Raw genomic sequence first — 16,622 nt, 5'->3', positions numbered from 1 at the left:
ATTCAGAGGTAGCGAGCGAATCCGACGTGATACGCTTTACAAATAACCAGTAGTCAGGACAAGAGCTGTCGGCACTGAGACATCGCCCACGGTCGCCTCGATTCGACTGTGAATTATTTCAGAACTTGTTGCTTTTCAGCGGACACTTTAAAATAATTCACTGGTGTCCATGCTCAAGCTCATGGCTCATTACGATGTGCGTGTTGTGTTATGAATTATGTGTTCTAAATTTAACTGGATTTTGGTGATCCTTTTTGTCGTATAAATATAAACAACATATCGATTAAATGTAAACATTATTTGTTATATAGGTAGGTAAAATATAGTCTATTAGTTTTTCACCCGCGGCTTCAACCGCGTAGTCAAAGAAATTTTTCATGGTAATAAGCTGTTTCGCCTCGGTAAAAAGAAACCTCTATCACTAGACTGATTATCTAGACTCCTTATTATATCTGAACAAAAAATACGTTTAAGTAGATAAGTAAGGATGTAGATTTTCAAGGTATAAAGGGCAAGTCTTAATTCTCGCATAGTAACACTTAGTAGTAACAGTGAATCTATTTAAATTTATTTTAAAGAAGTAAAGTTTGATTCAAATGATTAACTAGTGTTAAGTTCATACCAGCAATATATCTACAACATTCACTCCCTGAAATATCAGCATTTTCAATATAAATCACCACTATGGATTCGATTCAACAGTCATTGGACAGTATGACAACTATGTTCACTTCAAGGATGGCTGAATTTGAAAATACCTTGAAGGGAAACAAAACAGCACCAACTTGCAACACAAACTCCAGCTTGGAATCAGAATTTTCCGAATTTCGGAGTTTTGTTCTGTCTACCTTAAAGCAACTTCACGCTCAAGTCAACCTTCTCTTCAAATTATATGATCATCAGGAAACCAGAAGTAGAAAGAAAATACTCTTAATACATGGGCTGCCTGAAGACAATCAAGAGGATACATCTGAGTTACTGGTGCGGTTTGTTCGTTCAAATCTCAAAATTCCTGACTTCAGCACAATGAACATAAACAGATGCCATCGCATTGGGCGCACTGGTTTGGACAAACCAAGGCCTATTCTTGTAAAGTTAAGTGATTTATCTATTAAAAACAAACTATGGTATGGTAAAACTGCTTTAAAATCTACTGGAATTACAATCTCAGAGTTCCTCACCAAGCAGCGGCATGATGCATTCCTTGCTGCTCGTAAACAGTTTGGCATTAACAAATGTTGGACCAGAGATGGCCTTGTGATTGTGTTGGATTCCAAAGGTGTGAAGCGGCAAGTAACCTGTATGGCTGATCTGAATGCTATCTCTCAAAGTGCTTCGGGGTTGGAGTCTGAGATGACACAAGCTGATGGTGGTGTCAAAGAAGCCCATGCTACGCAGAGTAATGTCAGGCCCAAACGATACGCTAAGAAACCATAGGCGGTAAATGTTTGTATGTATTTCTCTTTTTATGAACTTTATGTTCGCCGTCTGTGTTTTGTGTTCTGTGTGTTATTAACTCATGCTTTCTGCTACCTATATGTATATAAAAGTTCATTGGTTTTTAAATCAAACGCTTTCATTCTTTTTTTTGCTGCTTCTGGTGCCTAATGTATGTTTGTATATGGATAATAATACTCATCTTAAATCATTCTGTGGTTATTGGTTAACATACTTAGTAATCACCCACAATTAATATAATAAAAGTCAATGCCTATTGTGAGTACCGTCGTTTTGTAAATGTTATATGCATTGTGTGTCACAGTTGTGTGTATTTTAAAGATTCAAAGTATTGACACAACTTTCGTAATTTGTAAATGTAAACAATTAAACTACTAGATAGACAGCTCACAGCTGTCGACAGCTGTCATTAATGTCCCTTTGACATTTGACGTTCATTATTCGACCTAGCTCCCGGGCATTTGGGATTATTATTCCTAAATTCTGTTATTATGGTAATTAAAACTCAATGCTCTTGATAATTTTTTACATTTTTATTATTGTTTTAAAACTTATTTTTTTTTTTTTTTTGGTGGCTTGTATGTAATGTAAATGTAAAATTTATTTATTGTTTAGTCTTAATTTGCTGTACTTGTGTTTTTTTTATATTATATTGCTGGTATTATTGGTATTACTGGTATAGTTTATTTTGTATTTCTAACTAACTGTAAATAGTTACTTTTATATGTCTAACTGCAGTGCAAATAGTGATATCTTTTATTCGGCATCTTCAAATAGTAGTAGCAATGAAAATAGTTTTTGTAGCACTTCCTCTCCCTCCCTTGAAAAAATCTTGTATTCTAATTTCCATGATTGTCTTAAAAACTTAAATATTGTGCATATTAATGCTCAAAGTATCCCAGCACATTACCCTGACCTCCTTTCATCCTTTGATTCAAAAGTTATTAGTGCAATTCTTGTTTCGGAATCGTGGCTAAAACCCTGCCTATCATCATCCTCATATTCCTTACCTGGTTATAATTTAATCCGCAATGATAGAGTGGGCCGTGGTGGGGGAGGTGTCGCCATATATCTTTCTAACTGTATTCCCTTCTCTATTGTTAGCATCTCGGCCCAACCCCCGCCTGCGGATGCCGCTGAGCACCTCATCATAGAAATAAGCATCAACTCAACTAAACTACTACTCGGAGTATTCTACAGTCCTTCTCTCAATGTAAATTATTTCTCGTCTTTAGAAACTATCCTTGAAAATGTAACTTCTATTTACAAGCACATAATCTGTATGGGTGATTTCAATACTTGCATGCTCAAAAACGATTCTCGGTCCAAAAGACTACAAACTTTGGTTGATGCGTGCAACCTCCACCTCCTCCCTCTTAATGCTACGCATACCATCCCAAATTGTATACCTTCCTTACTTGACCTCATCCTTACCTCTTCCCCTACTTATGTTTTTAAGCATGGCCAATGTAGTGCGGATGCTTTTTCGAACCATGACCTTCTTTACCTATCCTTTCGACTCCGTCTTCCTAAATTAAAGCACAAAATTCTGATGCAGCGTAGTTTTGGTGGAATGGATATAGAGTGTCTCCGCAATGATGCTTCAAAAATCGACTGGGATGTATTGTTGAAGGCTGAATCTGTTGAAGATAAAATTGCAATATTTAATAATTGTATAGTCAATCTGTATGACGTTCACGCTCCTATAAGACCTGTTAAAATTAAACACCTTCCTGCTCCCTGGCTCACTGACGAATTAAAAGCTCTTCTCCATAAAAAGAATACGTCCAAAGCTCGTTATAAGATAAATCCGTCAGATAGCAATCGAGACAAATATAAAATTATCCGTAATAAATGTAATACAGCTTGTAGAGATGCACAGAGACGTCACATACATACCTCTGTCGAAAATGGTGATCCTGCCAGGCTCTGGAAGTTTCTGAAAACATTGGGGGTGGGTAAGGATTGTAGCTGTCACTTATCTAAGGACATTTCATTAGACTCATTAAATCAGCACTTTACCCCGGCCTCCTCTTTGGATAAAAATATTAAATGTAAAACCTTAAACTTTTTATCTTCTTTACCCTCTTCTAATTTCCCATCATTTCATTTTCGTTCTTTATCTAATAGTGAAGTTGAGAAAGCAATATTGTCCATTACCTCAAACTCTGTTGGTGTGGATGGCATTAGTCGTAATATGATCGTTCCTATCCTTGACATCGTCACTCCTGTCATAACTCATATCTTTAACTCCTCTATCTCCTCTAGTGTTTTTCCTCAAATGTGGAAGAAGGCTAATGTTATCCCTATTCCTAAAATTAATACTCCTAAATCCTTATCGGACTATCGGCCTATCTCTATCCTACCCTTTCTGTCCAAAATCCTAGAGCGCCTTATTCAACAACAGCTAAGTTCCTTCCTAAATAAAAATTCCCTCTTAAATCCTTTTCAGTCTGGTTTCCGCCCCGGTCATAGTACGACTACTGCCCTTCTTAAAATTACAGACGATATACGCTGGGGTATGGACCACAAGTTGCTCACAGTTCTTGTGCTCTTAGATTTTAGTAATGCCTTCAATACTGTTGATTTTGACTTATTATTAAGCATGCTTCGGTCAATAAACTTATCCCCCGATGTTCTTGGATGGTTTCAGAGCTACTTGGCTAATCGTCAGCAACGTGTTCTTGTCGACAATTCTTTTTCGACCTGGCGCAATATATCCGCTGGCGTCCCACAAGGAGGCGTGCTCTCTCCAATTTTGTTTGCCATATTTATTAACTTTTTAACTCCCCATCTAACTTCCCTGTATCATCTTTATGCAGATGACCTTCAAATATATACACAGTCGCCTTTAATTGATATTAATACTGCAATTAATGATATCAATGATAATCTTAATAAGGTATCTGAATGGAGTGGACGTTATGGTCTCAAGCTAAATCCATTAAAATCACAAGCCATCATTATCGGTAGTCAGAGTCTGGTAGCCAGAATCAACTGGACTACCTTACCACCTATCCATATTGATGGCACTGTTGTGCCTTACATAAAATCTGTTAAGAACTTAGGTTTACATATAGATGAGACTCTGTCATGGTCTGTCCACCTAAAAAATATCAGCAAAAAAATATTTTGGACTGCATCTAGTCTGAGAAGGTTGCGCAACTTTTTGCCTATTCCCACCAGGATTATGCTGGCTCAGTCTTTAATGCTGCCCATACTGGATTATGCTGACGTGTGTTTTTCTAACCTCACCCAAGAGCAACTTGATAAATTGGAGCGCTTGCAGAACCTTGCTGTACGTTTTGTTTTTGGGTTGAGGAAGTATGACCATGTTACAGCGTTTCGGTCGCAGTTAAAATGGTTACCCATCCGCCATCGACGTAATGCCCATGTCCTTTCGCTCCTGTACTCGATACTATTTGATCCCCGTATCCCTTGCTACTTGAAAAATAACTTTGAATTTTTATCTGCTAGGAGTTTGAACCTGCGATCTAATGAGAACCTAATGCTAACTATTCCAATTCACTCTTCCAAATTTTACAACGCCTCTTTCAGTGTAAAAGCTGTGCAACTTTGGAATGCTTTACCCACTAGTATTCGGAAAGCACAAACGCTGGAGTCTTTTAAAAAATTGGTAAAAGATCATTATTTGCAATGCTGCTAATCTTCACTGTTATTAATTTTTTTTCTTTGTTTTGTTTTTGTTTTTATCTACTTTTATTGTTTTTTTAAATGCACTCACCTTTATAATTGTGTGTGTGTGTGTGTTTTGTTTTTATCTTTGCCTCAATTTATGTGTTTTTTTATTTTTATTATTGTTATCTTTTTTCCTTTAACCTATTACGCTAAGATATTTTGTCTTCTTTTTTGTTTCTGTGTACACTATCTTCCCAATTTTGTAATTGTAATAACTTTCTGCTTTTATTTTTTGGTTGCTTGGTAGAAATTGCTGTTAAGCAATAAAGCCGCCAATTGCTTAGTATAATATCCTGATTTTGTCAAACTTTGTGTGTGCAATAAAGAGTATATAAATAAATAAATAACACACTTATAATGTACAATCAGCAAACTAAAACAACCAGCTCGATTATAATTTGATCACGAAATTTAAACTAAACTAAGCAAACAGTTCGACGTTTTATCACCATAAATTCATCCTTATGAATATGTAGAATGATATACATACAAACAAGATCTATGTTGTTACTTTTAATTAAAATTCAAAGTACAGCAGACGCATACAAATTCAGCGGTTACGCTATTGACGCCCTTTCCAAAATAATTATATGTTAGGTGAGTTTGAAAATTACGAGGTTCCCCCAGTCGAGGCGCGCTAGTAATGGCTCGTTAAAGTTGATGAGAGCTCCTCTGATGACTCGTATTTCGCGAGGCGCCGTAGAATCCTATTTCCCCCTAACAAGTTTCGATTTAGCTCTGCAGTATGCTGACTGTACCTGTTGGCCGTACTTTATGTGTTCTGAAGAATGTGGGTGTTCAGTAGGTGCAGCGGTTAAGGAGAGCAAATATTTATGCGTCAGGTAATTCGCTATGCTTTGTTTACTGACATGACAATGACAATACGCCAATAAGCTGAGCTATAAATAAGACTGGTTGGTCATTTTTGGTTTGTATAATTTATAGATTGAATAAAATATTTTGATAATAATCAATGAAATAACGGTTACTAGATATTTAATCGGTTCTTATAATAAAATAAATACTAGGTACTTGTTTATTTGCTCGTATCCATTAAAACTTTGCTTTATATGAGAAAATCTTCCAGCTATAACTATATAGCAAAATGTAATCATAGTTTTATTGCCAGTGACATAATAAATGCCAAGGAGATCAAAATATCTAGCCGGCGAAATGGCGGTGAACGCTATGCAAAGCGAGGCTTCACTGATCCTTCTAATTATATCTAACGGCCTCATGCCGTTTACACAGAGACATTAAAATTAACTGCACCGTGCGTTTGATCTTTCCATTAGGGCACAACTATAAATAAAGTTCTAATAAAAACAACATAGAGTCATGAGTCAATCCGTGTTGAAAGCGGCTTCAAACAATGCAACTCATCACTTTATATCTTCGTACTGTACAGTTTTATTTAAACTTGGGCCCGACACGACAGGAATTCAATATAAGTTGGGCGGTTTACACTGTACCGAAGTTATTTTAACGTTCGCGCACGGATGAAATATTTCTCCGCTAAAAATTTGAACTGGAAGTTTCGGAATAGTCTTTGTAAATTGGCGATAAAATTGCGGAGAAACAAGGCGGGGCGCGCGGTAACAAAAAGAAGACACAACGTCGTTTGTTGGCTTCGAGATAAAAGTCGCCTCGCATTGTTCTAGAAATGGAGTAAAAACAAAAGATCGGCGCACTCGACTTAGAGCAACGGTCATAATTAATTACACTCATTCGGAGAAATGCAAACCATCGACCGGTGAAACGTGTTTTCATTACTGAAAGAAGTGCATAAATTATTCGAAGACATGCGGCTATATCATATTAAATGGAACAGGTTAATTATCGTTAAAAACGCGCATTAATATTAAGTTCGAATGTTAGTTTTTCTTTAAACGGTGCCAGACGTTTATTAATTTGGCTTGTCAAAGACGGATTCTAGTTTCTTTTGAAAATAGGCAAACAATGCTCTAGAGGTCATTGTCCGACGCATTATCTCTATTTGACTTATATTTAAGGTAAGAGACCTGGTTAAGGAATATTTTACGATCCATATAAAGCTAAAGTAAAGCGATAAGCATAAAATGTAATATCTCACTTTATGTTTACACATTGTTTATTGCGTCATAATAACTGCGAAATAATTCCCAAGTTTTTTCTTACCTCATAATTCATATTCAAATGATTACAAATGGATAATACATATTTCTGGAAACTTAGTATTGCAAATTACACAAAAATCAGGAATTTAAAACCGGAACCAATAAATGAGTCACTCAGAAGCGCGCTCCCGTTTTCATTCTTCCCACGTCATCTCTAACCAATTAGTTGTATTGAAAAATCTTTATAATTTCTCTACAAAGCTCTAGAGTAATAAAAATAAAGTTCTGCTAACATGGTCGTTCACTTTACGTACAAGGAGAACCCATCTAAGCCAAGTGCTAACCCCCGATAGAAATAACTGCACTGTTATGGACCTACTTCGGTTTTCATTGCCTCTTGCCTGGACATGGTAAATTAAGTCAATTAATGTTTGAACTGCACCGAGTATGAAGCTCTTATGTTCGCTACGGGAAAGGAGTGTAAAATTGTATTACTTTGTAGCAAGATATTGATTATAGGTGAACAAAGATTTTGTAGAGATTGTCGCTGTTACGAATTAACTGTTTCGTAGATGACTTATAATTAATGCTGTAAATTAATCAAGCGATGTCTTCATTCCTAGTGAAATGGAACTAGTAAAGAATCTTAAATAGTTGGCAGCGTGATTCTTCTAAAATTAATTGTAGCTCCAATTTTGTATAAATGATTATTATTATAAACTAGCAGTCCGCCCCGGCTTCGCCCGTGGTACATATTTAAGTTTTCTCTACGTAAAAACCATCCTCGTACTTCAAGGAATATAATAAAAAAAGAATTATCGAAATCGGTTCAGCCGTTCTCGAGTTATGCGCTTAACAACACATTTTGCGATTCATTTTTATATATAAGAAGATGATACTATTACAATATGATCACATTCTGTAGAAGCACCTCAACGTCTGTGCGTGCAGTATATATAGATTTGTATTGGCATTATATTGTTCTAGTTCCACTTTTGAAGATAAATACTTTGTACTATGTGTAGGGATGCACAACGACGCCATATCCATGATTCGGTCGAAAACGGCGACCCCCAACATGTCTGGAAATTTCTTAAATCATTAGGAGTTGGGAAAAATAATAGTCATCAGCTACCATCCGACCTTAACGTTAATAACCTTAATAGCTTCTTTTGTTCGTATAATTCAATTCCTAATTTCAATAATCAAATAAGTATAAATCATATTTCTAGTCTTCCAACTCCTAACTATCCCCCGTTTACTTTCACTCAATTCGCCGTAGCTGATGTTAAGAAGATTATCTTGTCTATATCTTCGAAGGCCGTTGGCACCGACTCCATTTGCCGTGATATGATCATTCCTATCCTTGATATCATCGTTCCAATCATTACTCACATCCTGAACTTTTCAATTTCATCCCACAGCTTCCCTACCATTTGGAAAGATGCTCATGTTTACCTTTACCTAAAAAGAATAATCCGACATCCTTCAATGAGTATCGTCCCATTTCCATCCTACCCTTTCTGTCCAAAGTACTGGAACGCTTAATTCATAAACAGTTAAGCCAGTTCTTGTACAGTAACAATATCCTTAGCCCTTACCAATCCGGCTTCCGTCCTGGTCATAGCACGGTAACTGCCTTAGTCAAAGTCGCCGACGATATTCGCTTAAGTATGGACAAGCAGCAGCTCACCGTATTAACTTTGTTGGACTTCAGTCATGCCTTTAACTCCGTTGACTTTGAAATCCTGCTGAGTCTGCTAAAGTCTATTAATATCTCTCCTGCGGCAATTGATTGGTTTCGTAGTTACCTGACTGGTCGACGGCAGCGTATTATGTATGATGATCAATTTTCATCGTGGTGTAATATTGTTGCTGGAGTACCTCAGGGTGGCGTGTTGTCTCCACTTCTCTTTGCCATTTTTATAAACTCCTTGACTCCTCATATAACGTCTCTCTACCATATGTATGCAGATGATCTTCAAATTTACATCCATTCAGATGCAGGGTCTCTACCGGAGGCTATAAGAGTGACAAACGCTGATTTAGCTTCCATAAGTAAGTGGAGTACACTTTTTGGCCTACAGATCAACCCTAACAAAAGCCAAGTTATTATAATTGGAAGCCCACATCTTCGCTCAAAAATTAGCTGCGCCGATTTACCCCCCGTGCAATTGGATGGAATTGTCATACCTTATAGTTCGAATGTAAAAAATCTTGGTATAACTTTCGATGAGGTTCTTTCTTGGGTGCCACAAGTCAAAACTGTCAGCAAAAGAGTATTTGGAGCAGCTAGCTCTTTAAAGCGGTTAAGTCATTTCTTGCCTATACCCACCAAAGTTATGCTAGCTCAATCCCTTCTCCTTCCCCTCTTAGACTACGCGAACTCTTGCTACACGAACCTCAGCGAAGATCAGCTCAATAAACTTGAGCGATTGCAAAATTTTTGCATCAGGTTTATATTTGGTCTTCGCAAATTTGACCATGTGTCTGAGTTTCGCAAGAAACTCAAGTGGTTACCTATCCGACTGCGTCGGAATGCTCACACTCTCCATCTCCTCTATTCCATCCTTTTTAATCCCTGTACTCCTAGCTACCTAAAATCCAATTTCCACTATCTTGCTTCCGACTCCTACTCACTCCGCTCCTCTGATAACTTTCTTCTTCGTTTCCCTGTGCATGGCACTAAATTATACGGTACATCGTTTACGGTATCGGCAATCCGCTTATGGAATGCCCTTCCGGAAACGATTCGACGCGCCCAGACGTTACGATCGTTTAAAAAGATGCTGAAAGACTACTATCTATCTATATAAGTATTGTCTATGTATATTATGTTTATGTAATTATGTATGTAATATATTCAATAAGTATGTATGAACAATATATTTAGTATAATATATGTTTAGTATGTTTATGTATACTGTATATGTATATATTATATTGTAGTTATATACATATAGTGTTTTATGTATTATGCTTTGTTTTAATTCATTTTTTTTTTCTTTTTTTTAACGTTATTATTGCTAATTGGCTACCTTAAGTTATAATTTGTCCTTTGCCTGAAGGTTGCCTGGCAGAGATGGCTTTGAGCCATAAGGCCGCCGTTTGTACATTTTAAATTGTTTTGTTTTATGTACTTTCATTGTAATTTGTTGTACAATAAAGAGTAAATAAATAAAATAGATAAATACTTTACTACATGAAAATTATTCTCAAAGTCAACGTCGTTTCCATATTCTAGCTTATAAACAACAAAACTCTTGAAAGTTCGTGTTGAATAACCAACAATCAGTATTTGAATATAAAATACCTATACAAACATTCGAACGAGTACTTAAAATCTCATACGACCAATAAATTCCCCGAAAACAAGGAACGTAAAATAAAGGCTTTTAAAGCACAATTTTCAGACATATCTCCGTAAGCAAAAACTTTGCGATGTGTGTCACGTCACTCACATTCGTGTAGGTTTTATTTCTGCCCCTACTAATCCGTCAGCCGACATTTTTGTTCCCCGTGACCTAATTTTGTCGGAATGTCAGGAAAAATGTATTAGAGGAAAACTCGCGTATCACTAATGCTACGTAACTATTAATCATATCAACACAATGCATGCCGACATAAAAAAGGGAAAGGTTTATGGTGTCGTGTTAGAGAAATTGTTATGGAGACAACTCTTGTCAAGGGAGGGTTAAAATCAACAAATCGTTTAAATTGATAAAAGGAGTTTAAGCTTAACAGAAGCACTGTATTACCGATTACAATTGTGTTAAAAGCACGTTCGTGGCCATATAGGCCACGTTATTTAAAAGATTGACTAAGATTATTATTTATTTATTCATATGTATTATTATATGCGTAGGTATCGGAAATATGAAAGCATGAATGAAATATAATTGCGACGAAAATATTCAGAACAACAGTTAAGTCCTGAGAAAAGCTCGGTTGACCATCTAATTTTAACATTAAACATGAATTCGTGAAAGCGCGTTCAAGCCAGCTGTTTAAGTTTTTGTTCGGAACTCCGCGCACTATGTAAAACACCACATTATGCGTGTCACCGCGACGTTCACGCTCACTACAGCTCAATTATATACACCTAAAATAACATCTTCCCTGGGTGGTCTACCCGGAATAGATGGTAATGAATATACGCCCGGATAAAGTATTCAAACTTTTATTGAACGTGAGGTAAACGTTGTAAAATTTTATTAGTGTTTTTCCTTGCTATCGTGGTACGTGCTTACTTATCCGGTTGTATTTTAAAATGAAGGAGGTGAGGCAAGATAAGACTAGTTTATCTCAGCTCTCGGTAAAGAGTCCAGTTTTTTCCGTCTTTCTAGTTAAAACTTTATTAGATTGCATGTTAAATTTTTATCACTTAAGCTTTAATATGTTGTTATCGTCACTTAAAACCTCATTCATACAATTGTTAATTGTTATTACATAATTCGTCAACCACCAAACAAAATTGTCATCACTAGTTCATATACTGGGAATTAAATAGCAATTCACACAATAATATAATTAAAATTTTTGTTTCATCGTTCCCTGGATTACGTATAGTTCAATAGTGTATTGTAAAACACAATAGAGATCTATCCTTTATGGCGTGTCTACAATAGATTCAGTGGAGCGATATATGCCGAAAATCACTGCGCTACAATTTAAGGCTCTTGCGTGCAATCGAGGCTTCGCACGCTGTATTTGAAATTTATTTGGCGTAGCCTAGACAGGCAAATTGGTTCGTTGTGATATTATACCGCGGAGGTACGGTAATAGCGTGTAACACAGCTTAAAATGCAAATAATTGTTATAACCTACTCGTATATCGTGGAGTTAGCACGAGTAATGGGGCTATTGTTCACGGCGTGCATACATTGAATAAACATAGTAAGCTTGGGTTTAGAAGTGAAAACATTCACCGTGTTTGTTTGGGGAGAGATGGATTCGAATGTGCTAATTGAATGGTGTAAATCGTAGTCTATCAATGCTGTGGACGTGGGTATTAATGATTTGTTATTTTTTCCTTTGTATGATCGAAATATGCTAATTTAACTTTCATTGTTATGAATAAGTTTGTGAGTGTGTTCTTGATGAATTTTTGAACGATTAACAGCAAATTTAGGGCGAACTAAAAAAAAATCTTAAACGTTTTATCCTTTAGCTTTTTAAACCTTTGATGTTTAATATTTAATGGTTTCCATTTATTTCACGCGTCAAGTATGAGATGAGCATTACGCCCTCAATCCGCGAGTGTTTGTTTAAATTTCGATTTGTTTATTTAATAAAAAAAGCATTAGTCGTTAGCAGATGCAAGTCATGCATGCCATAAATTTTTTATGTGTTTTCTCTGTAAGCATTCCAGTCAAGAGGACTTTCGATTTCTTTGTAACTGCATTGTGATTATAAAGCCTGTCTAATTTTTTTGTTTCTAAAACATTTAACCTTCGAATTTTTCGCCCTGCTTGTTTCAAGGAAAGTTAATTATAAGTTCATTTAAACCGATCGTATGGAGGCTGTAGCATTTCTCGAACCTTCCAGAAACTTCCATGCTGAAACTCGGTTTATTGTTAATCATGTTAATTATATTTAACGTCATGTAGTTCTTAGTTTGTTTATTATTTTTATTGTTCATTGTTATGTAATTGAAGTCAACGGATTTTTTGATACAAGCAATATAAATCACAATCATTTCTCATCGATTCGTCGCACCGGATTCACTTGTAATCGATACAAAATTAACGATTTCACACAAACTATGTTCCAAGAAACCAATAAAATGATTTAGTCAAATAAATCGTCCGTTGTAAAAGTTCATTAAAAAAAAACACCGATTTTAACATAGGTACGTCGCGCCTTACTGAGAACATTGCGTTGTATTCAATAGTAATTTCAACTAAAAATAAAAATATGATTTCTCTATAAACCTATAAACCCGTGTAAATTTGGCTTCTATAAAATGGTGTACTGTCGTAGTGGGATTTATGCGAGCGTGATTCATTCTGATGTTGACAGTTATAGCCCAGCGGATATTGCACTTTTGCACCGTCCACCGAATTTATGTGATAGCTTATAATAACCGAATGCTTCCGTATCATCTGACCCTATTTCCTTATGATCGAGTTGAAACTTAAAATATAAATTTTGACACTAATCCCATTGATGCTACACGAAATAAATTGCCGGATTAACTCCATTGAAAGTCTATTAAAATGTGTGTAGGATGATTTGCGTTTCCTACACTGTCCTAGATCAGAAATTGGTTTTGTAAAATTTCGTATTCAACTTTTTGTACACGTTGTTTTTATGTATGGTTATTTTTCTTTTTTATATGATTTGATATTCTAATATTTAATGATAAGTAAGATTTAATTAACCAAATGCAGTTCTAGCTAAACAACTCTTCACGAGTTTTCTTTAGCTCTATGAACGCATTCAGAATGTTAGTCACTTCTCAAAAATAACTCTTATGAATGAAGACATTGTATTTATTGTAGTCATTGCAATTTTATGTTAAGTGTCGTTTAGTGGTTACGCTTAAGAACCGTTAACATTTAACCGTAAAAGTTTTATCTTGTGTGGTCTGGACATTTAAATCAATTGCACTTGAAGTTTCAATGAATCCTCCAAAGTTTTGTATGAAGATTATTTATGAAGAAATAAAGCATGGATGTGTTGTGGGAATTATTATGTACTTATTGCTTATAACAATGATCTTTATTTTTTTTACCTGTAAGAAGAAACACTTGTATTATCTTGAAATATTTTTATGATTAAATTAAATTAACCCATTGAGCCCCAATGGGCCCGATTGGTCCCAGACACAATAGATTTTCTATTGTGTCTGTGGTTCCGGGGCTAGGCAGATTAAATTAAATTATGTTAATTTACGTATGAACATATAGAGACAAGCATATAACATAAAATTTAAATCTGCTGCATTAAGCTTCATTATGAAGTTACATTAAAGTTTTCCTGCATAATAATAGATTGGAACTATATCGAGCCTAAGCTCCTTAGTCCTTAGTATGCAAAGGACGAAATTGTGCGAATTCATTGATAAACTTTCGCTTATGAAATTTAGATATAGTCCGTTTTCTTATGGGCATGCTTATATGGAAAGGTATACATTTTTGAGTAAAGCAATGAAATTTGGTTCGAATGTTGTACTCATCCACCTTAGCCCAAATCGCCTGGTAGCCAGTGTCTACTCCCCGGCAGAAGAGAGGGAGGGGGGGTTATAGAACAGAGCGCCCGGCGCTCGGAAAAAAAATTCTGGCGGATTCATTTGGCCCTTTGAGTCGAGTTTGGTGTCGTTATCAGGTAACTAGATGATGCCCAATTCATTCCCCATACCAGTTTTTTAGGGTTCCATAGCAAAATATGTCACAATCTTTAAAATAATAAACTTTTGGCAGTGGCAAAATCCAAACAAACCAGTATATCTTTATATTTTTGTATCAAACTTGGTTTATAAAAAATACTGTCTGAAAGGCCATCTCATGCAGATTATAAAAACATTAACATGTAACATATGTCTTACCATTTTCAATGTGAAATAAATTATAGAAAGTACAGGAACGTTCGTCAGCGCAGCGTAGGGGACGGCTAATAGACCCGAAAAATAAGCAATAACATAAAACAAAAACCAGTCAAGTGCGAGTCTGACTCGACCATCGAGTGTTTCGTACTTATTTGTCCTATACCATGTTATCTTGTCTGGTAGGACCTGGTTAACTGATACACACACACTTTCGTCTTTTTAATATTAGTGTGATTTTTAATCATCTTTAAATTATAAATGAAGTCAGGTAACATTGTTAAAAATAAAGATTTATAATAATAGAACGTTTTTGTATTAATAATAATGACAACCACCTCCACAATTACATAATTCGATACATTTGAGCTGGCGTATAAAACACTTCAATCTGGAATTGCAAGATTTCACGCACCGACATCTTATCAATTCAAAGCTTCTCTTTTCTTTTTATTTCGGATGGGCAAGGAATTTTTTGATTGTTTTAGGTCCCTAAATATATACAGCCTGTAAAACTGCCCTTAAGGTGTCTTGTTTAAGGGCAGCTTCTGTGGGAGGCGAATTTTCGATTTGCCTGTCCGTTTTTGTTAAAAATTTGTTTGCGACCCTCATTTACTGTCACAGCGGGGTACAATGTGAAAAACAAACATGTACTTATAATAATTATAAAAAAATATAAGTTCTGGATAAGAGTATTCTTAAAATATCGTGACCGTCCTTACCTATCATGCATTGTAATCACAAACTTTTCAATTTCACTGTCTGCATATTTGCCACTGTAAAGTGCTTCAAATCCTCGTGTGACATTCGGATATGCCTTCCATACCTCAAATGCATGTGTACCTATAGTTCTTTTAGACCTTCTAGCTTGGAATACATGATATGCTGTACTAGCCATATCTGTCGACTTTTCTTAACATTATTTTGGCTACTACTACTATATCGTGTGTTCCAAAGGTCTAAAAGAACGCAAACAAATTTTTAACAAAAACGGACAGGCAAATCGAAAATTTGCCTCCCACAGAAGCTGCCCTTAAACAAGACACCTTAAGGGCAGTTTTACAGGCTGTATATATTTAGGGACCTAAAACAATCAAAAAATTCCTTGCCCATCTGAAATAAAAAGAAAAGAGAAGCTTTGAATTGATAAGATGTCGGTGCGTGAAATCTTGCAATTCCAGATTGAAGTGTTTTATACGCCAGCTCAAATGTATCGAATTATGAAATTGTGGAGGTGGTTGTCATTATTATTAATACAAAAACGTTCTATTATTATAAATCTTTATTTTTAACAATGTTACCTGACTTCATTTATAATTTAAAGATGATTAAAAATCACACTAATATTAAAAAGACGAAAGTGTGTGTGTATCAGTTAACCAGGTCCTACCAGACAAGATAACATGGTATAGGACAAATAAGTACGAAACACTCGATGGTCGAGTCAGACTCGCACTTGACTGGTTTTTGTTTTATGTTATTGCTTATTTTTCGGGTCTATTAGCCGTCCCCTACGCTGCGCTGACGAACGTTCCTGTACTTTCTATAATTTATTTCACATTGAAAATGGTAATACATATGTTACATGTTAATGTTTTTATAATCTGCATGAGATGGCCTTTCAGACAGTATTTTTTATAAACCAAGTTTGATACAAAAATATAAAGATATACTGGTTTGTTTGGATTTTGCCACTGCCAAAAGTTTATTATTTTAAAGATTGTGACATATTTTGCTATGGAACCCTAAAAAACTGGTATGGGGAATGAATCGGGCATCATCTAGTTACCTGATAACGACACCAAACTTGACTCAAAGGGCCA

General features: G+C 35.6%; 1 protein-coding gene across 1 annotated transcript; it reads left to right on the top strand.

Moving 5' to 3' along the window:
* The first annotated feature begins 560 nt into the window (after positions 1 to 560).
* On the top strand, positions 561 to 1,584 carry LOC149908513 (uncharacterized). Its single transcript, XM_090102345.1, has one exon. It carries the CDS (start codon positions 685 to 687, stop codon positions 1,435 to 1,437), a length of 753 nt encoding a protein of 250 aa, XP_089958471.1. The 5' UTR covers positions 561 to 684; the 3' UTR covers positions 1,438 to 1,584.
* The last annotated feature ends 15,038 nt before the right edge of the window (positions 1,585 to 16,622 follow it).

This window comes from Colias eurytheme, chromosome 5 (assembly GCF_061535395.1).
Source record: "Colias eurytheme isolate Ceu_HAF_F1 chromosome 5, ilColEury1 Martin Lab GWU primary, whole genome shotgun sequence".
NCBI lineage: Eukaryota > Metazoa > Arthropoda > Insecta > Lepidoptera > Pieridae > Colias > Colias eurytheme.
This window is presented reverse-complemented; position numbering and strand designations above follow the sequence as displayed.